Here is a 27,360-nt window from a genome sequence, read left to right as displayed (position 1 = left end):
CTGTCACAAGAGCTCAGCCTGTGTGGACTCTTCTGCCTGGAACACACTGCTCTCCTTACTCAGCATTAGTGTGCTCCTATGTGTCCCTATGTGTCCCTTTCCTCAAGGAGCACCCGACCCTCTCACTGAGGTCAAATTCTCCCCATTATAAACTTTCACAGGGCCACATGCTTCCTCTTGTAACATTTTCTGTGGTTGTAATTTCACTACAGGCTATCTATCTGCTCTATCATTATTTGATTCATCACCCCCCTCACTTCTACCCCAGGCCCTTTGCACCTGCTCTTCCTTCTGCCTGGAATGACCTTCCCCCACATATCAGCATGGCTGGACCCCTGGCCTCCTCCTAGTCTTCCTTCACATGTCACCTTCTCCATAAGGACTCACAAACAACCCTGCTTAAAACTACGCCACCCCCTCCCCAGCCCCACCCTCTCCAGCTCTTTCTCTGGGGAGTTAATACCTTCAGGCATGTCACGAATTCATGTTGTGTGTCTTGTTTGATGTGTCGCTCCCTCTCTACAGAGTTGGGCCACAGGGGCGAGAACTTTCATCTGTTTTGTTCATTGCTATATCCCCGGTCCCTAGAACAGTGCCTGGCATAGAGTAGACCCTGATACATATTAAGAAATTCTTCCAAATTTCTAGGCAGGACCAACTTACCTGATCTGTACAGTGGGCGCAGTGCCTGGAGCCAACAGTGCTTTTAAGAATTGCCAAAAATGAGTGCATTTCTTTTAAAATCGGGGGGCGGGGTTGGGGTGGGGATGAGAACTCTTAGGCCAAGGAAGATAATCAAATATATAATGTTATCAGATTCATCTGTAACCAACACATTCCTAAAGGAAAACTGCAATATTGGGGGGGAGGGGAATGCCTGAGGCCACCGGAAGTCAACAGTGGACCTGTTTCTGGGGCTTTCGGGCGAGCCCTGGCGGCGGGAGGGGTGCGGGCCGAGGCGGGGCGGTGCCGCTTTAAGGATGCTCTGCGGGTACCGGCCCCGGGCGGCGCGGGATGCAGCGTGACGTCACGGCCCCGCCCCACGGGGTGATGCTGCAGCAGCAGGAGCAGCAGCAGCGGCAGCGGGCCGGGGGCTGCCGGGCAGGGACCGGAGCTGCGCGCGGGCCAGGCGGGAGCCCGGCCTCGGAAAGGGATGCCTCCTGTCTCGAACCACAGGTACCCGCGTTTCCTCCCCGCGCTCGGCACAGCTTCCCGGCTCCACGCTGGAGCGACTCGGCGTAGGCCCCCGGGTGATCACAGTGCCAGGACTGGGACTGGAGGTTGGCCCGGGGACCTTTGTTCTTCCTTAATGTCTAACTAACTGACCTGTAAATGGAACCCCCCGGTGTCGCCGCGCCCCCCCACCCCCGGACCGCGGAACCCCCGGCGCACTATAGCGGCTGGCTGACAGCTTGGTTTCACCCTGGCCAGCAGGGAGAGCACACACGCTGCCATTTGCCCCAGGCTAACGCTGTGCTCATTGGTGCCAGAGGCCTGGTCCTCGGTCACCTGGGCAGGTGTCATCAGCTTCCGGTTCGCCTCCCGCCTGAGGCTGAACCCTCCAGAGGGCAGGGGCTTCTGGGAGGACCTCTGTCAGCTTCCCAGGATTAAGCTGATGGTGAGTTCATGGCCCAGGGTTCCTGCTTTCTCGCCAGGGCTGCAACGGGAGGCTGATGGCAATTCAGTTCATTCTGATCTCATCAACAAATAACTCCTCAAATTATTTCTGAGGCTACCATACTGCTTCTGTTTCTCAGCTTTTATAGGGAAGTAGAGTCAGGTGCGAAGGAAACCCAAGTTCAGTGACTGACCAGGGCTTTGGGGATCAATTGGTTGTCAGGGAGGGGCGGGATTCCGGAGAGCAGACATGAGGGATGGGCCCCGAGTCAGTAACCAGTGCATTTAGAACACCTCCTCGGGTCCACGCAGCCCTTCGCTGACTTGGGAAGGTTTCCTTGAAGTATTAGCTTTGGGAATGGTTGGAAGGAAGAGTGGGGAAGGGATGTGGTCCCCTGGGACCCCAGATGCAAAGCCTGTGTCCTATAAAGAAGAGGAGAGAGAGATGAGGAAATGATTTGGCTCATAGTAGGGTAATTTTTAGCATTCAAGTGACATGGGCATTGTTATTAATCATTTGTGGTTTAATCGTCCAGTGCCATCTGAGGGATTTGTTCCTTGAAACATCCTCTGTTTTCAAGAAACACGGTGGGCACAGCCTAGAACCTTTGTGGGGCCAGGGATAGACATAGATAGAGATATATATATCTCTATCTATGTCTCTCTCTCTATATATATATATATATATTTGAACTGAACTAATGCCCATAGTATGATCAGGATAGCAAGATGGTCTGGTAAATATTTGTATTCGTGTATTAAAATTCTATTTCATTGTTTTAAATTTCACTATTTTGAAATTTCACTATTTCATTATTTTGAATTTTAAGCATTCTTCTTAAACTTTCATGGACAGCTTTTAATAAATGTATTCTTGAAACGAAATAGTAACGCCGATCCCCCAATTCAAAAATGAACCCTCCGGGAAGACTTCTGGGAAGTCCAGGTTTCATTTCTGGCTTCGATGCTGGGGGGGGGGGGGTAAGGCAAGGGAGTGGGGGTCTCCCTTTGGCTAGAACCGGCTGCGGGCTGTGTTTGAAAGCTAGGGGTGGTGGCTGGGTGTGGTGATGTGGTCACGTCAGAGGCAGAGACACCGGCTAGCCACACAGTTCATAACCCTTTGCAAGAGTGTGCTCCCACCATATGCTGTCTAAATCTGAAATTCTTCCAAACTGGGCCGTGGTTCTTCATTCCAAAACAAAAGGCAAGTTGTCTCTTGCCCGTGCACTAAGTTCCCTTTATGGGGGTAAAATGCTGATGGGACAGAGTGGTGCCCTGTGCAGGCAGGGGCGAGGAGCCAGTGCAGAGGCCAAGAGGGAGTAGTCACCACACTGGGGAGGGGGGTCTGACCGGACCCGTGGGGTCAGGCCAAGCTCTCCCACACACCTGTGCTAAAGGCCTCCCTTCTGACTTTTAAGCAGATGGTCTCATCACGCAGTATTCAAAGGGCGCCTTATTTCTGTGGTTTTAAGGAATGAGTGAAACTCCAGGAAATGCTAACAGGCACCTGGGTTTTTGAAGGCAAGACTGGCCAAAGGACAGATTTTTCTGGAGTATTTACGATGGGCTGAGCTAGAACAGGAGGAACAGAATCAAGAATTGAGCTTTTTTTTTTTTTTTTTTTAATGAAGTTTGACTTCCTCTTCATAAAGGTTTTTTTTAAAAAAAGATTTATTTATTTGAGAGAAAGAGTGTGTGTGTGTGTGTATGTGTGTGTGTGTGTGTGTGTGTGAAGGGAGGGGGGCAGAGGGAGGGAGAGAGAGAGACTCTCAAGCAGACTCCCCTGCTGAACATGGAGCCCAACGCAGGGCTCGACGTCACGATCCTAAGTTCACGACCTGAGCTGAAATCATCAGGACATTCAACCGACTGAGCCACCCAGGCGCCCCAGTTATGTTTTTAATGAAGTATACCTTGCCTACACGGTTTTTAGGTATACCTTTTCTTCTTTTAGAGAGAGCATGGGATGTTTCTAAGGTCACAAGGTAAGACATCTTATCCCCAGCTGTCCAAGAAGGAAGAGTAGACTGGGTCTCTGGGTATCTCCATCCCTGGCCTCTCAGTGCGAAATCCATCTCGTAGCAGGGGCGGCTGGGTGGCTCAGTGGGTAAGCATCTGCCTTCTTGCTCAGGTCATGATCTCAGGGTCCTGGGATCGAGTCCCGAATTGGGCTCCCCGCTCAGCGTGGGGTCTGCTTCTCCCTCTACCTCTGTTCTCGCTCGCTCTCTCTCTCTCAAGTAAATAAATAAAATCTTAAAAACAAAACAAAACAGGGCACCTGGGTGTCTCAGTCATTACGTGTCTGCCTTCGGCTCAGGTCATGATCCCAGGGTCCTGGGATCGAGCCCCGCATCGGGCTCCCTGCCTGGCAGGAAGCCTGCTTCTCCCTCTCCCACTCCCCCTGCCTGTGTTCCCTCTCTTGCTGTCTCTCTCTCTCTCTCTCTCTCTGTCCAATAGATAAATAAAATCTTAAAAAAAAAAAAAAAGGCAGAACAAAACAACAACATAAAAGAAACCCGTCTCTCAGCAGGGCCACAAGGCCCTTGTCGCCAGCTCATCCCTCCCCAGTGACTCCCTCTCACCGTGCGGACGTGGCGCATCTCCTGATGACGCAGGTGCTTCCCGCTGCTTAGACTCCTTCCCTCCACTTTCTACCCAACTCAGGGGCCAAAACTTTGCCTTTCTTTTATCTCTGAGGCCTTGGTGTCTTGGAACTTAGTACTCACCAGATGGGAGAATGGGTGTGTAGGTGAACGGACAGGCGGGTGAGGCGTGGGTGTTTGGAAGGGGGAAGGGCGGACTAGACGAGGAATGGGCGGGGTGTGGTTACAGGGGGTGGACGGGCAGGTGGAAGGGAGAATGAATGGGGAATGAATGGGCTGTCGGGTTAACACGGGGCTCTGCATTCTGCTGGGGTGTCTCTCAAGAACATCACTTCCACTGCCGGTGTCTTCCAGACAGAAGGAAAACCACCCCTGAGTAGATGGCAGGGAGTTTAGGAGACAAATCTGGAGTGACGAGGCATTTCGGACCAGGGCTTCGTAAAGAGCTTACGGACTAGGCATAACGTGGTGGAGGGGGTGAGTTAACATCAGAAATCAGAGCTTCATTTTTAAAGCTTAAATGTAGTTTTGGAGGGGGCGGGGAAGCCTGTAACATTGATCGTGGTAACTAACAACAGTCCGGGTCAGGAAGGCCATCGATGTTGGGAAAGTTGACTTGGGTTGGGAGCCCACTTCTCGGGCAGGAGCTCAAAGGAGCATAGGCAGCTGCTTTGTGGTGAGCAGATGGGGTAGGCTGTCACCAGAGCCGGCAGAACCCTCGAAGGTGCCCCTCGTGTGTTTGTCTCTGTCTCTGACCCTGGTAGCCTTCCTCTCCTGTGCTTAGTAAAATTGACATCGGCTAAAATGCACGGGTCGGGACGCCTGGGTGGCTCAGTTGGTTAAGCAGGTCATGATCCCAGCGTCCTGGGATCGAGTCCCACATCGGACTCCTTGCTCGGCAGGGAGCCTGCTTCTCCTTCTGCCTCTGCCTGCCATTCTGTCTGCCTGTGCTTGCTCTCTCTCCCTCTCTCTGACAAATAAATAAAATCTTAAAAAAAAAAAAGTTTTAAAAAAAACAAAATAAAATAAAATGCACGGGTCAACGTACTAGAATACGTTCTTTGAATATTTACTGTCTAGATTCATTCCGAAGCAGTGAAAACAGCTGCACCCAGGAACAGGCCTCTAAGTGACCGTTTGCAGACGCCAGGGGGCACGTGCCCAGGCCTGAGTCCTTGCTAATTCCATACCCGGGGCCTGGGCGCGGGGGATGTTCCTCTACAGGATGATCTGAAGACGGAGGCGATCTACCTCTCACCCTTCCTTGTTCTTTGTGTCCCTTGCTTTTTTTTGTTTTTTTTGGTAAACAGTAGCCCTACTCAGGGTGTCATCCAGGACACGTGGGATTCAGGGTGTTTGGTTTATTTCTTTAAAGAGAGGATTTTCAAACAAGAGTGAAGTCTCAGTTCTCCTGACTTGACTAAAGATTCACTCACCCACGGGGGCTGTAAGGAAAGGCCTGGAATTCAACTCAAGCATTTGCTTTTAAGCAAGGGCCCCAGCCTCGCAGGAAGAGGAGACATAGTGACAGGCAGGGAGACCTCTGTGACTTTCCTCCCCGTGAAGGAAAGGCTGTCCCCTGACCGGGCACAGGTGCTCAGGTCCTGCCCCAAGTCTGGTCTCCCCACCTCTCTGCTCCCCGGGGCAAAATTCATCCTGAATATAGGTGCAGGTCCTAAAATAGTCTGGCACCCTTCAGAGCCAGGGGGAGCCCGGCTGCTCCCACCTTCCAGGAGGTTCCTTGCCTGGCCCTCCTTCTGGAGCCTCTTCAGGGGACAGTCCCCTTGAGCTGGAGTGCAGGGACCTGAGGACGGGGTCGTCCCCCTGAGCGGTGAGAGGGCGCTGGCTGTGGTCTCCTGAACCACATCCCCAAACAGCAGGCCTCCACTCTGGGGGGCACATTGCTCTGAGAACCCCTCCCTTCCCGCAGGACAAGGATAAGCAGATGCCAGTCGGAGGGGGGGAGATGGGGGGAGCCACCTGGAAAGATTAACTCTGATGGCGGAGGCCCTGGTGAGTGACTGTCGCCCCCCAAATGGGCTTTCCCCACAGGAACACGCACCGGCCCCCCCTACGATGATCCTCCCGGCGAGCAGCACCCCTCCGGGAGAGGCCCCGTTCCCCAGCTTGGCTCCTCAGGACTTCTGGAGGTCTCAGATCTCGGGCTACTCGGGGTCCGTGACCCGGCATATCAGCCACCGGGCCAACAACTTCAAACGACACCCCAAGAGGAGGAAGTGCATTCGCCCTTCCCCACCCCCACCCCCCAACACCCCGTGTCCGATCGATTTGGTGGACTTTGGGGACCTGCACCCACAGAGGTCCTTCCGGGAGCTGCTGTTCAATGGCTGCATTCTCTTTGGCATCGAGTTCAGCTATGCCATGGAGACGGCGTACGTGACCCCAGTGCTCCTGCAGATGGGCCTGCCCGACCAGCTCTACAGCCTGGTGTGGTTCATCAGCCCCATCCTCGGTGAGCCCCAGCTCAGCCCCGATGGCGGACGGCCTCCGGACACCTTTGGAACTTCCAGAAGCCTGAGTTGAAGCAGCTAGAGGGTCCCAAGGGGACGAGGGGGAGCAAGAGGGAAGCTATGCTCATGGTCTGGGGCTGTGGGAGAACACAGTGGGGTCACCACACCCCGTAGTTTACGTGACTTTGTCTAAACCAAACCACAGAATGGGCATTTCACAGACCCCAGGGATTCCTGGAGGATCCAAGCCCCAAAGCTTGATGTGGTTTGGGTCTGGGGAGGTCCTGGAATTTTGCGGATTCCCAAGGAAAGTCATGGCCACTTAGTGTTTTACAGGGGCCTGAGTGGAAAATGTGGGCAGAAGCCGAGCTATTCCAAGAGTCTGTCTTCTGTTTTTCTAGCCCGGGGTTGTGTGCCCCAAGTACTTTATTCGCTTGACGCCCTGGGACGTTTGGGGGCAAGTGTCTGAGGGCTGTGACGGGGCTGTCTCTGTCCAGCGCGGCGTGCGGGGTGGGTTGGGGGGGACCCCGGCCGTGACCCCGGCCTGCTCTGTTTCAGGATTCCTACTGCAGCCACTGCTGGGTGCTTGGAGTGACCGATGTACCTCAAGGTTTGGAAGGAGACGCCCTTTCATTCTTGTCCTGGCTATAGGTCTGTTGTTTTGGAACTGAAATAAAGTGGAAAAAAAAAAAAAACAAAAAAAAAACAGTCCCCAACTGCTTCCTCTTAGCAAAATCTAAAATAGCGTTGACCAAAGCAGCAACACAGATAAAATTCCACGGGTGGGGTAGCAGCAAGCGCCCTGGCACCAGCCCGAGTTAACTGTGGCCATCTAGCACCTTGGCTTTCCAAGAACGAGTTAAGATTTAGGTCACTCCCACTCAACTTGACCGAATAAAGACCCCAATGCAAGCAAAATCGAGAACAAAACCAAAAAACCAAAAACCGTGGTGATTCTGGAGGGGACTTTTCCCATGGGCTCTGCTTAAAGTTTGGTGGGAAAGGAACTCTCAGGGCCAGCCTGGGGGGCTGGGGGAGGACAGAGCTGCTCCGCGGTCCCCGGGCGTGACTTTGCTTCTCCATCCGCAGGGGCGTTGCTGGGCCTTTCGCTCCTGCTCAACGGCAGGGACCTGGGCACGGCGCTGGCCGACTCATCCGACAACCACGAGTGGGGCCTCCTCCTGACCGTGTGCGGGGTGGTGCTCATGGACTTCAGCGCCGACTCCGCCGACAACCCCAGCCACGCCTACATGATGGACGTGTGCAGCCCCGCCGACCAGGACCGCGGCCTCAACATCCACGCGCTCCTGGCAGGTAGGTCTCCGGCTGGCGCAGCGGCACCTTTCCTGTGGGCATTGCCGATCGCCCCCGTGCAAAACCCAAGTAGTAAAACTCAAACGTGGGGGGACCCCTGGGTGTCTCGGTCGGTGAAGTGTCAGCCTTCAGCTCAGGTCATTGTCCCGGCGTCCTGGGATCGAGCCCCACGTCGGGCTCCCTGCTCAGTGGAAAGCCTGCTTCTCCCTCTCCCTCTGCAGCTCCCCCTGCTTGTGCAAACTCTCTCTCTCTCTCTGTGTCCAATAAATAAATAAAACCTTAAAAAAAAAAAAACCTCAACTAAATGGATGAACAGTGAGCTGATTGAAAATACCTATTTCCAACGATCTAGTTCAGCAGGACTCTGTGCGCTGGCCTGCGCGCCGGCATGCACGAGCTACGCGTGTGCGTGGGTAAGTCTCCGAGTGCATGCGCCTGCGGGCACCTGATTCTCGCCGTTCGAGGAGTTGCTGTCTACAAAGTCGCTGCGAGCCCTGAGTTCGCCAGCTCGGAGTCCCTGCCCAGGAAGGGGACAGGGTTGGGTCTCACTCTCACCAACCGCGTCGGCACTTCAACCTGTTTTCTGCGTTTCTGCCTAAAGGCACTTTCTGAACGTGGATCACAGATCCACAAACACGGGTGTGTGGCCGACTGCGCCGGAACGTGTGCCTGAGCAAAGCTGACCTCACGCACGTGTTTGCCCCCCAAGACCCAGCACCGCCTCCTGGATGAGCGCGACCCGCGGGGGCGTTTTAAACGTTGATGTCACCCTCCCCAAAAAGGCAAAAAGTCCACAGAAAAGTGGCATCGTGTCGACAATAAAAAAATTTGGCTGTTCACACCCTTGAGGGCCAAAATAAGGAGGCAGAGCGTCACCTTGTTGGGCCTCTGTGGACCTGGTGTGTCAGGGAACCGGCCAGGGCTCGCCGCTCTGCCGCACCCGGTGTGATCGCGTGTGGCCTGGGTACTGACCGGTCACATTGGAGTGAGCAGGGAAATTGTCACATACAGAGTCTGCCTCTGATGAGGAGTCGAGCACACGTGAGTGCCACGCACTCACATGCACGTGCCACGGACACACACACATACACCCGAGCTGCATGTGCGGCCAGTGGGAGAAACGAGCCTCGGGAGGCAAGACACGAGGCAGGAATGACCGTGGAGCCGCAGAGCCTGTGCGGTTAGCAGAAGGGAGGGGTGCGGAGGGCGAGCCTTACCCTCCGTGACCCCACACGAGAGCGGAGAGTGCTTCGAAAGAACTGACTGCGGAATGGAGGATTCAGTACGATGTTTGCTTATCACAGTATCCCCGGAAAGGCAGTTCGTCCGGCTTTCTTCTACGAAACACGGACTAAAACGGCCCCGTTTAAGAAAGCGTCGGGAAGTGTTTCTAAAGGTCAAGGGGAAGACGTAACAAGACCGGCTTGCGCAGGACCTGGGTGAACACGGGGGTGAGGCCAGCGGCTCCAGGATCGGGAAGGCTGAATCAGTTCTGGGCTTTTCCTCCTGTTCAGCGCAGCGACGTTGGGCAAACTGCTCAGTCTGTCCAATCCCAGCTGTTTCTTCTAGAAAATGCCACGCTATCTCTGTTTGCACACAGATGTGGATGGGGGCAGGGAATTTCTTCAGGGGTCTCGGCTGGGCCAGTGCTGGAGTGTGGGAGGGAGCAAGGCGGACCCCGTTTTTTACCTGACAATCTTCTGAATTGTTGCTGTTCTTTGTAAAAATATTTATTTATTTATTTTGGAGAGAGAGAGAGAGAGCACATGCACAGATGCACGAGTGGGTGGAGGGGCAGAGGCAGAAAGAGAGATTCTCGAGCAGACTCCACGCCGAGTACAGATCCTGACCCTGGGCTCAATCTCCCCACCCCGAGATCATGACCTGAGCCAAAAAAAGAGCCGGATGCTTAACTGACTGAGCCACCCGGGTGTCCCTTTTTTCTTTTTTTGTTGTGTTAGAATACACATCATTAAAAAAAAAAAAAAAATCACCATCTTAACCGATTTTAAGTGAACAGTTTGGTGGCATCGAACACACTCCCGTTGTGGTGGGGCCATTACCACTGCCCACCCCCGTCACACACACACACACACAACTTTCTCATCTTATAAAACTGAAACTCTGTCCCCACTGAGCACTAACTCCCCCCACGCCCAGAACCCCAGGCTCTCGGTGTGCTCTCTCTGTCTCTGCCATCTCGAGAGCTCTGAGTCCCTCCTGTGGGTGGCCTTATGCGGTGCTTGTCTTTTTGTGACTGGCTGATTTCACTTCGGACAGTGGTTGTCCCTGTTGTGGCAGGTGTCAGAATGTCCCTCCCGTGTGTGCTGGAGTAACGCACCCGTTGTGCGCAGAGATTGCCTCCGGCTTCTCCATTCCCCTCTTGCTGGACACTAGGCGGCTGCCACATTGCAGCTCTTGTGACTCACGCTGCTACAGACTTGGGGGGCTTACGGTTCTTTGGGCTTTAAACCGAGACGGGAAGGTGCTGGATCGTACAGTAATTCGATTCTAAATTTTCTGAGGAGGCCCCCAGCAACACTGTTGGGTTACGATTTCCCCCACGTCTCCGCCAACACTTACTATTGTCTTGTCGTTTTGATATAACCCATCCTGATGGGTGCGAGGTGGGCTCTATTGTGGCTTCGGTTTGCATTTCCCTGGTGGCTCCGGACGCTGAGGCCCCTCCGAGCACCGCCCGGCCATCAGCGTGTCTTCCTGGGAGAAATAGCTGGGAAACAGATCTGTGAGTCCTTTGCCCATGTTTGAATCGGGTTGTCTCTGTTTTCGAGGCTGAGCGATGTCCCGTTTCTTTCCCGCTTCAGTCATTGTTTTGTTTTGTTTTGTCTTGTTTTAAAAAAAAAAAGGTCAATAGAGGTCATCTCAAATCTGACCTTATTTAAGGGCCACAAAATAGAAATTGTGTCTTGGAGAGAGGTGGGACGCTCGTGGGGACCACGAAGGTGGGGAGTTAGGAATACCAAGAGGAGGGGTGACGTGAAATTCCAAGGCCTGTAGGGACAGTCGGGGACAGATGAGGGCGCTCCGGGGGGGAACCGTGAAGTGATGGGTTTCAGGGCCACGTGGCAGCTTGAGGGGCCCGTGCAAGGCTGAGCTGCGTGTGTCTGAGCCCAGGCCTTGCCGCAGAAGTTCCGCTTTACAAGAGGCCGGTTCTCCCCGAGGCGGAGGGCGGCCGGATCGCACAGGCGGTTGGCATTCGGCAGCAGCAGGAGGAAACGGAGGAAACTCACCTCCCAACCAGCTGGAAATGTTGCTGGACTCCAGATAAGATAAGGCCGCAGTCCCTGGGGTGTAGCAGCGGGGTGGGCCAGGGGTGCTGGGGACGTGGGAGCGGGCGACGGAGAAACAGAACTTTCTGGAGCGAAGTGCTGCTGGCTGGGCACAACATGGCATCGCCCACCTTTTTACGCCGTGCTGCGTGAATCAGCTTGACGTGCACCTGTTCCCCGAGGCCGTGGGGTGCCACGAGCAGGAGCAGAGGACCGGATCCCCGCAGCCTTGTTGTTTCCTGCCAGCTTGCTGAGCCGGAGGGCGAGGGCGGCCGTCTTTGGTCATCATTGGGGGTGACCCCTAGTGGTGGCCGCACATGAGGACGCGGGCCTCAGGCGAGCACCACCAGGGTGGCCACGTGAATCCCACCCCCCACATGCGTGTGTGGTCTGTGTGTTGGAGAAGAGATCTTCCCTGTTTGCCCGGCACTGACCCTGGGGGGCTGGGCCTCCTGGAAGGGGACTGTGAGCCAGTGTAGACATTCAGTAATCCGGCAAGGCCACGGGTAATTGGGACAGATGTGGACGGGTGGGCACCATGCTGTTTGCTCTGGGGCCAGGCAGCCCCGGGGGGTGGCCCTTGACCAGGAAAGGCCCCCCCAGGGGAATCCCATTCTCCACAGTCTCTCTGGGGTTGAGGAGGGACCGATGCCGGATGTGTGTCCTTGCAACGGATTTGACCGCTGAGTCAGACGCGGAACCACGACTCGCGAGGGCCCTCCCCCACCCCCCTGCCTGCCCGGGGGTACGACTCGCGAGGGCCCTCCCCCACCCCCCTGCCTGCCCGGGGGTACGACTCGCGAGGGCCCTCCCCCACCCCCCTGCCTGCCCGGGGGTACTTAACTCCGCTTCTCTCCCCAGGCCTCGGAGGAGGATTCGGTTACGTGGTCGGGGGCATACACTGGGACAGAACCAGCTTCGGGAGAGCCCTGGGCGGGCAGCTGAGGGTCATCTACATCTTCACCGCGGTCACCCTGAGCGTCACCACCGTCCTGACCCTGGTCAGCATCCCCGAGAGACCCCTGCGGCCGCCTGGCGAGAAGAAGGCCGCCATGAAGAGCCCCAGCCTCCCGCTGCCGCCCTCGCCGCCGCTGCTGTGTGAGGAGGGGGCGGGCGAGCCCCTGCCGTGCCCCGCGGCCGCCGGCCCCTACGCCAGCTTCTCCAGCCCCATCTCGCCGCTCAGCCCGCTCACGCCCAAGTACGGCAGCTTCAGCAGCAGGGACGGCTCCCTGACGGGCCTCAGCGAGTTCGCCTCGTCCTTCGCCACCTCCAACATCGACAGCGTGCTCATCGACTGCTTTCCGGCCGGCGCCGACCCCTACCTGGCCCTGCCAGGCAGCGCCCCGCGGCCGGCCCTCAGCGTCAGCTTCCCCCGGGCCCCCGACGGCTTCTACCGCCGGGACCGCGGCCTCGGGGACGGGCGGGAGGGGGCCCTGGCCGCGGGCCCCGACGGGGACGTGCTGAGGGTGGGCTCCCTGGACGCCCCCAAGCCGCGGTCGGCGGGGATCCTGAAGAGACCCCAGACCCTGGCCATCCCGGACGCGGCCGGAGGGGGCGGCGGTCCCGAAAGCAGCCGGAGGAGGAACGTGACCTTCAGTCAGCAGGTAGAGGTGAAGGGGGGAGGGCAGAGGTCAGAGGGCGCCGGGGCCGCACCCCATCGGGAGTTCCACGGAAAGAGGGGCTGTCGCTCCGGGAAGCCCGGCTGAGCCCCGCCCTGGCCAGAGGCCTCGGAAAGTCGGTGGGTCGAAGCCCACGAGGCCTGCGGGTGGCGGGGGAGAGGCTGGGCCCGCGCAAGGGGGCTCCGAGGGCCTGTCGGGGGTCCGGCAGCGGCTTACCGTGCCGGTCCCCGTCCGAGGGACGCTGCTTTGAAACGCGGCCACATTGGCCCCAAGATAGTTCGGGCGCAGAGGGCCCTGGGGTGCGTTTGTCAGAAGCGCCCGCAGTGTTTCTCCCAGGGCCCGCCACGCACGTGGGCTGCGCGACTGTGGGCCCCGCAGAGCTCAGTGTCCCCCCGGGAAGGACACCCCACCGAGGGCCTGGCGGACGAGTATGGGCCCTCCCGGTGTCCATCCTCAGCCGGCCCCGAGGCTGTCAGAGCTCTGGATTCTAAAAGGCAGCGGGAGGCATGGACTGGCCGGTGAAGAACTTTCCAGAAAGCTGTTTGTGTGGTATTTCGTATTCGCCAGATGGGCGGGGAGGCCACCAGCTGACACGTGAGACTCGCCGCCCTCAGAGTCCGTGGTCGCCTCCAGTGAAAGGAGGGCTCTGCTGCTCGCTTGAAGCAGACGTAACAGTTCTGGGCCCGCCTGCCCCCAGCGGGGTCACAGGGTGAGAGAAGGTTCTGGTGAGGACCTGGAGCTTCTGTGAAACTGTGCGGCCCTGAGGGCAGCAGGCGGTCACTCGGGGGCACCCCTGCTGCACTGCCCGGCGTGTCCCTGAGACCCGAAGCCCCCCCAGGCCCCAGAGGGTTTGCTCCTCAGCCAGGCAGCCCCTGCCCCCACGCCGGGCCAGGCTGACGGACGCCCCAGCTCGGAGAGGCTGACCGGAGACGCATTTTGAGGTTGTTGTTCCGTTTCTCTTGGGTTAAAGGTCAAGGGCATCCATATGTCTGGTTCGCTCTTCTTTGGGCCCGTGCAGCCTTCTTCGTCTTGAGAGTGACTGTCCCTTGCTGTGAGGTTGGGTCCTTGTGGCGAAGTCCCGAGGGCACCTCCTGGGCTCAGGTTCGGAAAAGGTCTGAAGAACCGAAACCCACTAAAGGGTTAGGCAGTCCCGTTACCGTCGGAAGAAAGAAGTCTAACGGCTCGAGGGTGTTAGCCTCGTCTGGTCCCTTGATGACCTCAGAGCGCTCCCCGGGAGGTCTTGTCAATGGCGGGTCACCCGAGGCCACTTCCGGCAGTTCAGACGGGCGTCAGATACAGTTCTTTAGTCACGGTTGAAACTCCCGTGCGAATTCTTTCTTCTAGGTCCATTCTCAGTACAGCATCATTTATGAGCCTGCTTTTAAGAATTACTTATTTATTTATTTATTTGAGAAAAAGAGGGAGAGAGAGAGGGGAAGAACGAGCACCAGCAGGGGGAGTGGGAGAGAGAAGCAGGTCCTCCGCTGAGCAGGGAGCCCGAGGTGGGGTTCGATCGCAGGACCCTGAGACCATGACCTGAGCCCCCAGCTCTTTGAGGAAAGGAAAGGTCGCGAGTTACCTACGAACGCATCTGCCTCAGGTGGGCACGCAGGTGTCATTTCAGCGGTCTTCCTCCGCAGCCGTGGTGACAAGCCCCGTGGACGTGACTGCCCGTGGACCTGGTGTCCTGGGCTCTTAGCTTCCTCTGGGTCTCCCCGCTTGGCCGACAGCAGCACAGGCTCCCTCGGCCCCGGAGTTGGGGCGGCGTCCCTTCCTCACCCCTGCTGCTTGCAGAACGGTTGCCTCCGCAGCTGGTGTCTGGCCAGACCCAGGCAGGGCGACCGAGGAGTGATTCCTTCCCGTGCCAGGAAGGGTTGGCAAAGCGAATCAGGGAGCGGGTTTGCCGCGGGCCTGGTGCTCCTGGGCCCCAGAGAGAGACCCATCCACGCCGAGGGCCAGGGGAAGTGTGTTTGCTCCCTGCACCTGCTCCCTCGGCCGCCCCAGCCTCCGTGTAGGCGGGAGTCGCACCGGCCCGAGAGAACGGGGGACAGATTAGATTCCCCAGGCCCCTTGCAATAAGTCCCTTTTATACCCTGCTGTTCCAGAAAAGAAGGGACACTTGTAACATCTGGATTTGAACCGACCCATAGTTCTCATATTTCAAGTGTGTCCCCCATTGGGCTCGGTATCCACTCCCTCTCCGTGGCACAGACGGCTGACCCTGTGGCCACAGTGCAGGCGCCCCCCCCCACCACGCCTTGTTCGTGGCCGCTGCGGGTGTGACCAGACGACCTAATGCTGGCTGTCCTGCTCAGGTGGTGCTGCACAGCGTGCGTGTGTGCGTGTGTGTGTGTGCGTGAGTGCATGTGTACATGCCGTGGACGTACGCGCACGAGTGTATGCACGCGTGTGTGTGCACGCACATGCGCGCCCTGTGTATGTGCCCATGCGAGTGTGTGCCCGTGTGCGTACATACGTGTGTGCACGTGTGTGTGCGGGTGCATGTGTGCGTGCGTGTGCACAAGTGCGTGTGAACACATGCGTCCCCGAACGGCCGGAGCCCGGAGCCCTGACGAGCGGCCTGTGCGCCCTTCCTCTCCCTCCTCCCCAGGTGGCAAACATCTTGCTGAACGGCGTCAAGTATGAGAGCGAGCTGGCGGGCTCCGGTGAGCCGGCGGGGCAGCCCCTGTCCGTGCGGCACCTCTGCGTCACCATCTGCCACATGCCCAAGGCCCTGCGCAACCTCTGCGTCAACCACTTCCTGGGTGAGCCCCTGGCCAACCTCCCCGTGCGTCCGCGTCCCGGCCTGGGGCTCGCTGCGGGGGACGCGGCTGCCTGACCTGGGGCTCCCGCCCCCACCAGCCTCCCAGGGCGCCCAGAGCCCCGTGTCCTGTCCCGAGGGGACACTTTCCATGCGTGTGGACTCCCCAGATGCCACCCAGGGTGGGGCCTGGGAAGGGCCAGAGAGATGCCTCCTCCAGGCAGCCCCGAAGTAAGCCAGGTTGTCCAGAGAGAGGCACAGCCCTGCCCCCGTGCCGGACACCTGGTCTCCTCTGAGTCCAGGTTCCCGTTACCAAAAGCTTTTCGGACCACTCGCAGTTAAGTGACGGGCGCTGCGGATGGAGCAGGGTCTTAAGCCCGTCTGGGCCTCACTGCTGTCTTCCTCAAGCCAAGACAGACACACAGACACTCCCACGTGCCCGCGGGGGCCCGGCACTGGCCTTGAGCCCACGAGCCCTGGCGTGCCGATCGCCATGGAAAAGCCCAAGCTCGCATCTCATACTGTTCGGGATCTCCTTGCCGTCAGGCTGTCGAGCCTCTGAGGATGATTACAAATTTGAGATGCTCCGGGGCTCTCGAACACTGTGGGATGTAAATCAGGACGTCTCTCTAGAAGGCAATTTAGCAACAGGCAAGAATCTTAAAAATGCCCATAGCCTTTATCCCAGTGACCCTCCCTGGTGTTCTTTGCAAGAAGGCAGTCGGAGCTGTTACCGGGCATCTACGTCCCAGGGATCCACCAGCACGATTCCTAAGAGCCAGACGCTGGGGGACAGGGGTGGGGAGGAGGGGTGCGGGGGGAGGCAAATGCCGGCAGTGCGGGGAGGGGTTAGATGGAGGCAGGGCGGGTCTGCCTCGTGCAATACTTTGCTGCCATTGAAAGGGGCTGTTTAGGAACACGAAATGGCCCAGGGAGGTGTATATGATAGTTACTGGGGTTCAGGAGGTCCAGCAAACACCACCCCTTCCTCTACCAAAGACACTGACACGGGCATCAGAGGAACGGAGCCCCGCGGTGTCTGCGGGGAGGGGCCCCGGCGGACCTCCATCCGCGTCCGCGGTCACGTGCCACCCCCTCGTGCCCGTGGCGACAGCTCCCCCCACCTTCTTGTCCCCCTTGCGGAGAGGCGAGTGAGGGGCAGGAGAAGGCGTGAGGGGTTCGCTCTCCTCGTGACGATAGTGTTTAGGCAAAGGACAGAATATGACCTTTCACGCCACAGAGCCTGTGTTTATAAGACGATTTGCTTAAAAAAAAAAAAAAAAAGAAGAACACGACGACGACCGGTGGAGAACCTGCGCGAGCTTAGCAGAGGTCGCGTGGTCTCCGGGTAGCGAGGCTGCAGGAACTTTCTCCGTCAGGTTCCGGTCCGCACGCACCTGGAATTACTCTGAGCCGGGGTCGAAGCACCTGTGGGCGGAGGCGGGGCCGCAGGGCCGCTGGTCACCAGCCCTTCCCCCCGCCAGGGTGGCTCTCGTTTGAGGGGCTGCTGCTGTTCTACACGGACTTCATGGGTGAGGTGGTGTTTCAGGGAGACCCCAAGGCCCCGCACACGTCGGAGGAGTATCAGAAGTACAACAGCGGGGTCACCGTGGGCTGCTGGGGGATGTGTATTTACGCCTTCAGTGCTGCCTTCTACTCAGGTACCCGCCGCCCGGGGGGGGGGGGGGTGCGGAGGGGGCTCGGGGGCCCCGTGGGAAGTGTGGCTTTAGTGGGGTCGTGGGATGAAGGGAGGTCCGGGTCTTCACCGTCGTGGGCGTGGCACCCCTGTTTGGGACAACCTGGTTGGGGCCAGCGGGCAGAAAGGCCAGGCCCGGGGAGGGGGCGTCGGGAGGAACACGGAGGTCACCTCTAGGCGGTTGTCTGCCAACCCCCCCCCCGCCCCCATCCTTCCTGTGTGGATTCACGTGGCAGCTGGTCCAGAGGGAGGGAAGGGGCAGCTGAGAAGGGGGGTGGGGGGCGGGTATGTGGGGAGAGCCAAGCCCAGAGGCTGCGGGGACCCTGAGGTTGGCGCTGGGGGACCCAGGGGACACAGGACGCGGAGCTGGGTCCCTAGGGGCGGGGAAGCCTGGGTGCTGGTGCAGCATCGGCCAATTTTCACCTCAATTTTCACCCGGGGTTCCGTCAGGGGCCAGTGGGCGCTTTCGGCCTCGCGGGCCACACAGCCTGCGGGGAAGCACCGGGCACGCCCCGGGAGGCTCGGAAGCCGCCTCGGATGGACGAGATGCTTCTGTCTGAGGCGCTTGCGTGGCCGAGTCCCAGTGGGACCTCCTTTATGTTTGACGGGAACTGGGATTTCAGACAATTTTCACGTGTCACAAAATACTTGTCTCCTTCTGATTTTTTTTTAAACCATCTAAGAATATAAAAACCGTCCTTCACTCTAGGCCAGCTTGGTTTTGCCTCCCTGTCCTGCACCCCGAGCCCTTCTGCTATTTTGGCCCAAGATCCCTTCACCTGCACCCCCATGCCCCCACCCCAGGGCCTGCCATCCCTCTAGACCCCCCTGGCCCAGGTGCCCCCAGAGCCGTCGCCCCAGGCTCCCCACCCCCAAGCAGGCCTTCTGGTCTGGGGCGAGCTGCCGGCCAGCAGTAGGGCCAGCCCCAGGGAAGTGGCCCTGGGACACGGAGGCCCCGGGGCCACCGGGCGGTGCGGCGGGCTGCTCATCTGCCTTTCCGGCCCACAGCGATTCTCGAGAAGCTAGAAGAATACCTCAGCATCCGCACGCTGTACTTCATTGCCTACCTGGCCTTTGGCCTGGGGACCGGGCTCGCCACCCTGTCCAGGAACCTCTACGTGGTCCTGTCCCTCTGCATAACCTACGGGATTTTATTTTCCACCCTGTGCACCCTGCCCTACTCGCTGCTGTGTGATTACTACCAGAACAAAAAGGTAAGGGTCTCCGGTTTCTGCTTCAGGTCCTGAAGAGGCCTGCCTGGGCCTGGCTTGCCCTGTCCCGGCGGCCTGGACAAACCCCACCTGAGAGGTGGCCTGGGGAGCAGCCCCGCACGGGAAATGGGGGGCCCGTTTGAACATTCAGAAAGTCGGCTGAGCGCAGAGCATAAACGCGAGCAGGGAGCGGCCCAGGGAGGCCCCCCCCGTCCGTGGGGGAGGATCGCGCAGCTGGGACAGTGGCAGGGGAGGCCCACCCCTTCGTGTCCCCTTCTGGCAGGTTTTGGGGTCGCCTGTTAGCACTGGGCCTCGGGTAAGGCAAGGGAGGCCCTCACCTGGGACACAAAACACCCAGTGGTCAAGGTCGACAGTAGGTTAACCCGGTATTTCTAAAGAAAGAATGAGTGCGGAGGCTTCAGCGGATCAGAGTGTCAGGACTTTGAAGACGGGAAGTTGCCGCCCCCGGAGTCTTGCTTGTAGAGTCTTCTAGAGGCTCACATTGCAGTCAGTCTCTGCCCAGTCGCAGGGCCGAGGCCTAGGCCAGAGGAAAAGCCAGGAGACTCGGTCCTGTCTTTATGTACGATTCTGACCTTTGGCTCAGTGTGGATTGTCCTTGAGCGGCTGGCGGAGCTGGGGGCCGCCGCACACCACCGTGCTGTCTGCGCACTCCTGGTGGGGGCAGTGTGTCCCCAGAGCTGGGTCATCGCGCCGCCATCAATTCAGAGCCCAAAGAAACCCCATGCCCATGAGCCGTCCCCCTTCCCGTCCTTTTGCCCCCAGCCCCCGAGACCACGAAGCCACTTTGTGCCTCTCTACATTTGCTTGTCAGGACGTGTCACGGAGGTGAACCCATGTCACACTCGGTGTCATGTTTTCAAGGTGCATCAAGTTGTGGCCCCGGGCACGGCTTCCTTCCTTCCTGCCCCGACGATGCTCCCATCAAGGATTTTTTTGCTGTAACTTTGAGATTTGAAAATACTGCATTAAAAGATCACCCTGACCCCTGGGTTTCTCACACCCCCCCCTTTTGATCTGGGGCTTTGTCGCCTCCCCCAGGCCTGGCCCAAGAGGCATCCTGAGTTGTTTTAGGGGCTTCCAAGTATCTGATGAGTTCAGCTGGGGCCGGCTCTGAACACAATGTTTTTTGGGAAGAGTCACATCTGCCTGGGACTCCAGGCGTGACAGTGAGCCGGCCCTTGGGCCCGAGGGTGGCAGCCGTGGCGGCCCCTCCCAGCCCCTTCCCTGCCAGCCATGGGACTCCCGGACGTGCTCACAGGCAGTGGCCACAAGGACAGCACCTCCCCCCGGGTTGGGAACGGTGGGGACAGAGGCTGTGATGGCCGGAGAGTGAGCCCTGTGCTGCCAGCCCAAGCCTACAGCAGCTACGAGACCCGGGCGGGGAGAGGACTTGAGTGACGCCACCCCTGCTAGCTGGGGCCTCTGCTTCCCCCAAACCCCCCGTGGCCACCATCCCCTTGTCCGTTCCCTGCAGGCCCGAGACCCCCTTGACTGGGGAAAACAAACTGGGGAAAAAAGCCGACTCTTGGCGGGAGGCTGCCCCACCTTGTGCGAAGGGACGCCCAGAGCCTCGGGTCGCCCTAACTGAATTTGGTCAGCACTCCTGGAAGCCTTGGGCCGCTTGCTTGTAGAGTCTTCTAGAGGCTCACATTCCGGTCAGTCTCTGCCCAATCGCAGGCTCAGGGCTCACCTGTGATTGCCAACCCCCCCACCCCCTGCACCCCTGCTGAGGCCTTGCCGACTGTGCGTGGCCATGGGGGGAGGCCCACTTTCCCCAGGACACGCGCGTGCGCATTCACACAGCACCTTGCGGGTGCCACAAGGACACGGAGGTCCGGATGCGGGAGGCCGGCCCCAGGCAGTGCACACAGTGTCTCGGGGGTGGGGGGCACCCATCTGCTGCCTCGTGGCGGGTGGTGGCCCGTGCGGGGAGCAGAGGGAGGGGACCCACCCCACCTCCAGCCACCATCACTCCAACAGCTCTGCTCAGAGGCATGTCTTCACCCTCAAGCCCCCATTTGGTGCCGGGGTGGCACGGAAGGAACGTGGCCTGTCCACCCTGGGGGCCACAAAGGGCTCGGCAAAGCAGCCCAAGGAGCAGGCACAGAGCCGTGAGAGGCTATTTCAGGGCGCGGAGCCGACAGAGGCTGGGAGAGGGGATGAGCCAGGACGCGGAGTGCCCCCCCAGCCCGGCAGGCCGCCTTTCTTTCAGGGGAGAGGAAGGCCAAGGCCAGGCCATCGGGGCCGGGGAGAGCCTCCGCGCCGCCTGGGCCTGCGGGAGTGTCCGCCGCCGTGAGTCGCGGATTCTTCTCGCTGGCGTCATCTCTCCGAGCACAGACGTTACTAAGCTCTTGGCTGAACTCCCGCCACGCGTCAGCGCTGGAAAGTGTGAGCCGGTGGCGCGTGGGCCGCGCGGGTGCCCGGGTCCTGCAGGCGACGCGGGGCCGGGTCCCGCCGCGGCCCAGGGCTCCCGCTGACGGTGTCTCCTTCTGGGTCAGTTCGCAGGGTCCGGCGCGGACGGCACCCGGCGGGGCATGGGCGTGGACATCTCCCTGCTCAGCTGCCAGTACTTCCTGGCCCAGATTCTGGTCTCCCTGGTGCTGGGGCCTCTGACCTCGGCCGTGGGCAGCGCCAACGGGGTCATGTATTTCTCGAGCCTGGTGTCCTTCCTGGGCTGCTTGTACTCCTCCCTGTTTGTCATTTATGAGATCCCTCCCAGCGACGCCGCCGAGGAGGAGCACCGACCCCTCCTGCTGAACGTCTGAGCCCGTGCCCGGGGGTCTGGAGCAGGCCGCCTGGTGAGAAGCCCGAGGCCCGGGTGGACGTGGGACTGGCCTCCTGCGGAATGTACATATGTGATAAAACAATAAACGGCGGCCGTGAAGCCTACGGTTTCTCGTCGTGGCTCTCCCAAGGGTGGAGAGGTGCCCTGGGGAGCGGGGTGCTCCCCGCGGGGGCTCGGGGAAGGGACTCCGAGGTGGGTGGAGCTCAGTGGCCCTCATCTGGCGGCACGTTGCCACCCTGGCCCCGCCGGGAAGACATCGGCGATGTCTGGAGATGGTTCTGGTTGTCACAACTCCGGTGCCTACCGTCCGGAGATGCCTTGGAACTCCCACCGTCACAGGACGGCCCCCACAACGAGGAATGCTCCAGCCCCAGAGGTCAATCGTGCCGAGGTGCAGAACCAATCTCCTGCCCACTGATCCCAGAATGGAGTCAGAGTGCGCAGTGCTTTTGGGTCAGAAGGCCTCGTGTCCATTCATTCATTCATTCATTCATTCTTTCATTCTCCCCCATCCGTCCATCTGTCCATCCGTCCATCCCTCCCTTCCCCCACCCTACAGACAGCCATCCAGTGCCCTGGGGGTGCAGGCAAGGGTAGGTGCTGGGGTCCAGCTGTGAGCAAGTGTCCGCCCTCGTGGAGCTGGTGTAGGAGGAGGCAGACAATACACGTTGGTCTGTGCCCGAGGATGGCGGTGAGTGCTGTGAACACCAGCAGGGCAGGAGGATGCGGTGACAAGGTTGGGGAGTGGCCTGTGCTAGGGAGAAGGGGAGTGCCCTGGTGAAGAGAGGAAGACATCTGAGAATGGAGGTGGCAATCTGTTTGGTGTGTTTGAGGGATCATAGGCTCCAAAATGCTTGAGTCGCGGCACGTCTGGGAAGGTAGGAACCTCCAGGAGGAGGAGCAGACGCCCTGGTGAACGCGGATCTGCCCTCTAACTTGCCCCACCCACCTGCACCCACCATCTTCCAGTTGATGGACCTGCATGAATCTCAGACTTCTTGTGTCGAGGTCCTTTGCCATGTGTCTTCTGGTCATCTTCCATCAATCCACTCCCTGAGCTGGCCGAGGCTCCTTCCCGGTGCAGCCGGGCGGGCTCTTCTCCCCAAACTGTGAGTGCTGGCCGACTGTGCCGTGAGGGGGTGGGGTGTGGCGGGCCACTCGTGCACCTGCCCGCTGCACTGGTACTGGGCCTGGCTCCCAGCACCCCCACTGCATTGTCCCTATATTCTGGGGACACACAGGAAACACTGATCACAAGTCCTCAAAAGCAATGGGGGTCCTGGGCCCACCGCCAGCCTCTAAGGAAAGTCTGAGGTTTATGGGCTGCTGACATGTCCTGTCGTCTTTCTGACAAATCAGGGACAGTAGGTGTAACCCCCCCCAGACTCTACAGGGCACCTTACCCACCTCCCCACATGAGCCACAGCTTCCCCAGTGCCATTGCCTGCTGGGCTGCTGAGCCTATTGAGGTGGCTCCTGTGGGGTCCCTGGAGTCCAGGCTTCCCCTCTCTGTGCCCCCAGATCTGGCCCAGGATCTCTGCCCCCTTCCTTGCCCCCCCAACTACCCTTCCTGTGCAACCTCCACCCTGCAGCTGGGGGAGTCAGTGCACCCCTTCCCTCTTAACACTTTCGGCGGGGGTATTTCTCGGAGCCTAAGGAACAGGGTCTAAACTCTTCACGCCCGACGTGGGCCCTGCCTGTCTTCCCAGCCCGTGCGGCCCCAGAGCCCCCTCTGCCACAGATGTGCTCATGCTCTTCCCACAGGTGAAGTCTTACTACCTCTTTGCCGCCCATCGACTTCTGAATCATCGACTTAGATCCATCTAAAACGCCACCTCCTCCGTGCAGCCCGCCCTGGTCGGAATCAGTGAGTCCTCTCTCTGTGCCTTTGTGTCATGCCATTTTACCCTTGGTGGTTACAAGCTAAGTGAAGCAGGTCTTATGCTCCCTGATCCACGTGTAGGTGAAGCAGAGAATTTGGGTGACTTTTCCGTCATCCAGTTCCTTTGGGCCTCCCGTTTGTCGCATGGTTTTCCTCGGACTCCAGGCTCCTCCTCCCTGCACTTACATTGCTCTCGGGCGCTTTAGCTGTTTTAGAAAATGCGGTGTTGGATGGGTGTCCGCTGGTCTGGGATGCTTTTGCCCAGAATGGTCAAATCGTCGTGTGAGAGGGAACAGGGAGGTTTCACTCTCACTCCTGGCTTGCCAAACCTTGGGCTTTCTTCCTAGAACTTTCTAAGTAAACAGAGATTGCTCTTACACGTGGGCATCTGCACAGAGTCGGTGGGCGGAACACAGCACTGGTCGCTCAGGCCGGCACCCAAACGCTGCCCTTGACCTTCAGGTCTGTTCCCAGCAGATGGCAGTGGGAGCAACCGCAGGATCCAAACCATGAGGCCCAGGACTCGCTGAGGCCACCATCGCTTGATTTTCCCATCTCAGAGAATCACTCTCCGGACTTAACAGTGGAGCTGTGATGATGGTCAGGACACGGACTTCTGCTCACGGGTCCTCAAGTCCTCCGCTGGGCGCTGCGGTGAGCGGCCTTCTGCAGTCTACTGGCTTCATCCTCCCCAGCGAGGGGGAGGAGCTGGCCTAACTCTGTTTGGTAGGCGGACCTGGGCCCCGAGATGGGCTCCTTAGGTGCTTGGCCCAGGTCACACAGGGTCACATGCTTGTACCAGGGATTCTGACTCCAGACCTCATGCTGCTTAAAAAGTTTCTGGAGCAAAGGGTGAGCTGCCGTGGTCCTTCCCCGAAGTCTGTCTCTGTCTGGTCACGGTAAGAGGAAAGGGAAGGGAAGGGAAGCCTTTGCTCCATGGACCCGTGATGAGACTGACGCCCTCCAAGCCACTAAAACCGGGCACTCCTGACTGATGCCATTCCTGACTTTCCACTCAGCAAACTTGGAAAACGGGCGCTCGTCCCTTGCTGCTGCGCGGGAATGCACACACCAGTGTGTCTGCCTGCGGCCCACAGCATCTACAGCAGACACTGAACGTGGGGCCAGGGGGCCAGTGGTGAAACCACAGGCTTCACCTGTCTGGTTTCTATCTTCCCAGACTGTTGGACTAACCCTAGATCCTGGGCTGGGATACGGGGACTGGTCAAGGTGCCCATCACACCGGGTCACAGGTTTTTATTTTTAAGGATTTTATTTACTTATTTGACAGAGAGACACAGAGAGCATAAGCAGGGGGAGTGGCAGGCAGAGGGAGAGGGAGCAGCAGGCTCCCCACAGAACAGGGAGCCCGATGTGGGACTCGATCCCAGGACCCCGGGATCACAACCTGAGCCGAAGGCAGTCGCCTAACCGACTGAGCCGCCCAGGTGCCTTGGGTCATAGGTTTTGAGGGAATGTGACAGAACTGACAATGGCCAGGGCCTGCTATGTAGTGGGGCGCTCAGCTTCAGGGACCTCCAGGTCACGCAGGCAGGGTCTGCGGATGCTGTGCCGTCGTCCTGGCCATGAGCAGGTCGGAGGGCCTCTGAGGACCCTCTTCCTGAAAGACTCAAAGGAGAGGAGATGTCCTGAGATGGGGGCATACTTGCGGTACAGGACCCTTAGGGCAGTGGTGGCTTAGGGGAACTCTCGGGGGGCTTCAAGGGCCATCATGCTGGAAATCACCATGGCTGAGGTGATCATGGGGTGACCGTCACTCAGCCAGAGTTTGCTGAGCACCTACAGTGTATGGCCCAGCGTGGGGAATACAGCTGAAAACCGCAGAGAAGCACCTCCTGGCCTCCCAACAGCCTTCCCTGCTGTAACATCCATGCTGGGCCCAACCCGTGCCACCCGCAGCCCTCGGCCCCCTTTCCGGCCATCTGTCTCCCACGCTTCTGCTGTGACCTGTCCCTTCAGGCCCTGTGACGGGAAGAACGCCACCAGGGCTTGACGGACGCCGCCACCTGGTGGTCGGGACCAGGAGTGGCCTCTTCTGCGGCATGAAGCACAGCAGAGTCCGGGCAAAAGTAAGAGGAGCAGGGGCGACCTTGGACAGACAGCTGGGGGACAGGTACACAGACATCCGCTCTTAAACACCATGCCTGCCACAGGCTGGAAGGTCTACTAAGAAGGGCATTAAGGTTCTGCTTTTAGTCTAGTTCGCTACATTGGGTGTCCACACTGCAGGGTTGACCACGGTGAAGCAGATGCCCTCTCCCGACCCAAACATCGAATGGGGCAGACCAAGGCCAGAGCCAGAGGGGCTGGTAGATCTCAGAGCAGGCTCAGGTGGTCAGGGGATGGCAGGATTGAGAGAAACTTAAGAGGGTCACTTCAGGTGCCCCAGTAGTGACCAGCTTTGTGAATGGGGCCAAAGGCCCTTCTCTCTGGTCACCCAGGCCTATGACTCAACAGCACACCCGGTCGGTGCACTGAGGAGCCCTCCCCTGCAGGGGCCTGTTCATTCTCGGTCAGCAAACATTTGCAAAGCAAGTGCCTTCCACGCCTGGAACCCCGGTCGGGGTCGGGGGATGCAGGCGCAGCTTCTGCGGCCTGGGTCCCTAATATGCCAGAAGGAAACAATTACCCAAGACTTGCAAGCTGTTCTTGGCGAAGACGGCCATCGAAGAGCCGCCCTGGGTCAGAGATTCGGAGTCTGGAAGGCAAGCTGCCAGAGCCCCCTGGGGCAGCCCGGGACCCAGTGAGGGGACACCACAGATACGGAGACCTCCATGGACCGGAACTGCAGAACAGAGAACCAGGGATGTGGGCAAGCCCTGTGGTGAAGCACTTGCCGTTCCCGGGCCATGGGCTTCAGCCACAAGAGACACTGCAGCTCCGACAGCCTGCCTCCCGCAGGGCCCCTGCCCGCCACGAGTCCCAGGCCTCCAGAGCTCACTTTCTCCAGCAGCCCGAGGCAGCCCATTGGACAGCCAGCCCCACGGCCACCTCCCCCCGCAGACTGGTCTGCGGAGTCGCTCTGGGAAGGAGACAGGGAGGCTGAGGGTCCCTCTGCCCCTTGATGTCTCCACAGCTCGGAGGTCTAGTGCAGGACAGATACTTCTACTGGTCCTGGGGCCTGTGGCTTGACCCCAGCTGTCTGGTATAACTGGTCTTGTTGGGATTCCACAGCTTTTGAGTCCAGGAGCTGAGTGGGTTGTCCGGGAGAGGCCGAGGGCGGCCGCTAAGGTCTGCGTTGGCACTGGATCACGCCGCTGAGGCTCCCACGAGCTTCTGGCCAGAAGCACTCCAGCCCTGCCCGTCCCTTGTCAGCCACTGCACCTGCATGTGTTCGGCTCCGTGTTCCTGGCATTTGAAGGTCTTGTAACTCCGTGTCGGCATGGGAGGTCACTGCTGATGCTGTCATGCGTCCCTGCCCTATGCGTAAGTGGCCTCAGTTCGCACAGGTCGCGCCTCGCTGAGCTGCCCCGTTCCCCTGGACTTACCGTAGGCATTTGTCAAAACAGTGACCGCGCACCCATCCCTGCTGGGTGCCATTTCATAGCTCACGCTTCTCAGCTCCCTAACCAGAGGGGCTGTGGAGCCACCAGGACCTCAGCCCAAGCCGAGGGTCCATCCACGGGGACACCAATGCCCGTTCATCCAGGTGGCGAGAGGCGAGGGCAGAGCCAGGGCCCCAGTGGCTTCGTCCTCCCCATGGATCCAGCAGCAGACAGTCACTGCCGCAGGCTCTCTGCCTCAGAAGGTGGCAGGGCAGGGCAGGGACAATGGCCACAGCTGTCCACACCTGACAACTATGGCCTGAGCAGCTCTGATCCAAGGGTCTTTCTGCAGCATCAATCTAAGTACCCATTCACAGACACCGCAGCCTGATCCTTCAACCTGTCTGGAACTTGTAGTTCGTAGGTCTAGGGCTGACGCTACGGTCAGAGAGCACGCGCTCTAGGTAAGAAACTGGCAAAGGCGGCTCTGGCCGCTCCCCCTTCCCTCTGCACCCCCTGCCACTCCCGCCTTCTCATCTATGATCCAGAATGACCGTCACTTGTGCCCCCTATGCCTACTCTGG

The 27,360-nt window shown here is 59.0% G+C and overlaps 1 protein-coding gene across 3 annotated transcripts; it reads left to right on the top strand.

Annotated features, from left to right (window-relative positions):
• The first annotated feature begins 927 nt into the window (after positions 1-927).
• On the top strand, positions 928-25,930 carry SLC45A1 (solute carrier family 45 member 1). 3 transcript variants are annotated; one of them, XM_032360664.1, is made up of 10 exons: positions 928-1,176; positions 6,273-6,693; positions 7,250-7,342; positions 7,781-8,005; positions 12,157-12,899; positions 15,526-15,679; positions 17,160-17,336; positions 18,380-18,585; positions 23,153-23,255; positions 25,733-25,930. In XM_032360664.1, the coding sequence occupies exons 1-9, from the start codon at positions 1,015-1,017 to the stop codon at positions 23,213-23,215; spliced, it is 2,244 nt and encodes a 747-aa protein (XP_032216555.1). In that variant the 5' UTR covers positions 928-1,014; the 3' UTR covers positions 23,216-23,255; positions 25,733-25,930. The 3 variants fall into 3 exon arrangements, with proteins under 3 accessions (XP_032216555.1, XP_032216554.1, XP_032216553.1); XM_032360663.1 differs by lacking the exon at positions 25,733-25,930 and having other exon boundaries at positions 23,153-23,491; XM_032360662.1 differs by lacking the exons at positions 23,153-23,255; positions 25,733-25,930 and adding an exon at positions 21,102-21,375 and having other exon boundaries at positions 931-1,176.
• Positions 25,931-27,360: the final 1,430 nt, after the last annotated feature.

Source organism: Mustela erminea, chromosome 10 (genome assembly GCF_009829155.1).
Source record: "Mustela erminea isolate mMusErm1 chromosome 10, mMusErm1.Pri, whole genome shotgun sequence".
Lineage (NCBI taxonomy): Eukaryota > Metazoa > Chordata > Mammalia > Carnivora > Mustelidae > Mustela > Mustela erminea.
The sequence above is the reverse complement of the archived record's forward strand: the minus strand, read 5'-3'. Positions and strand labels throughout refer to the sequence as shown.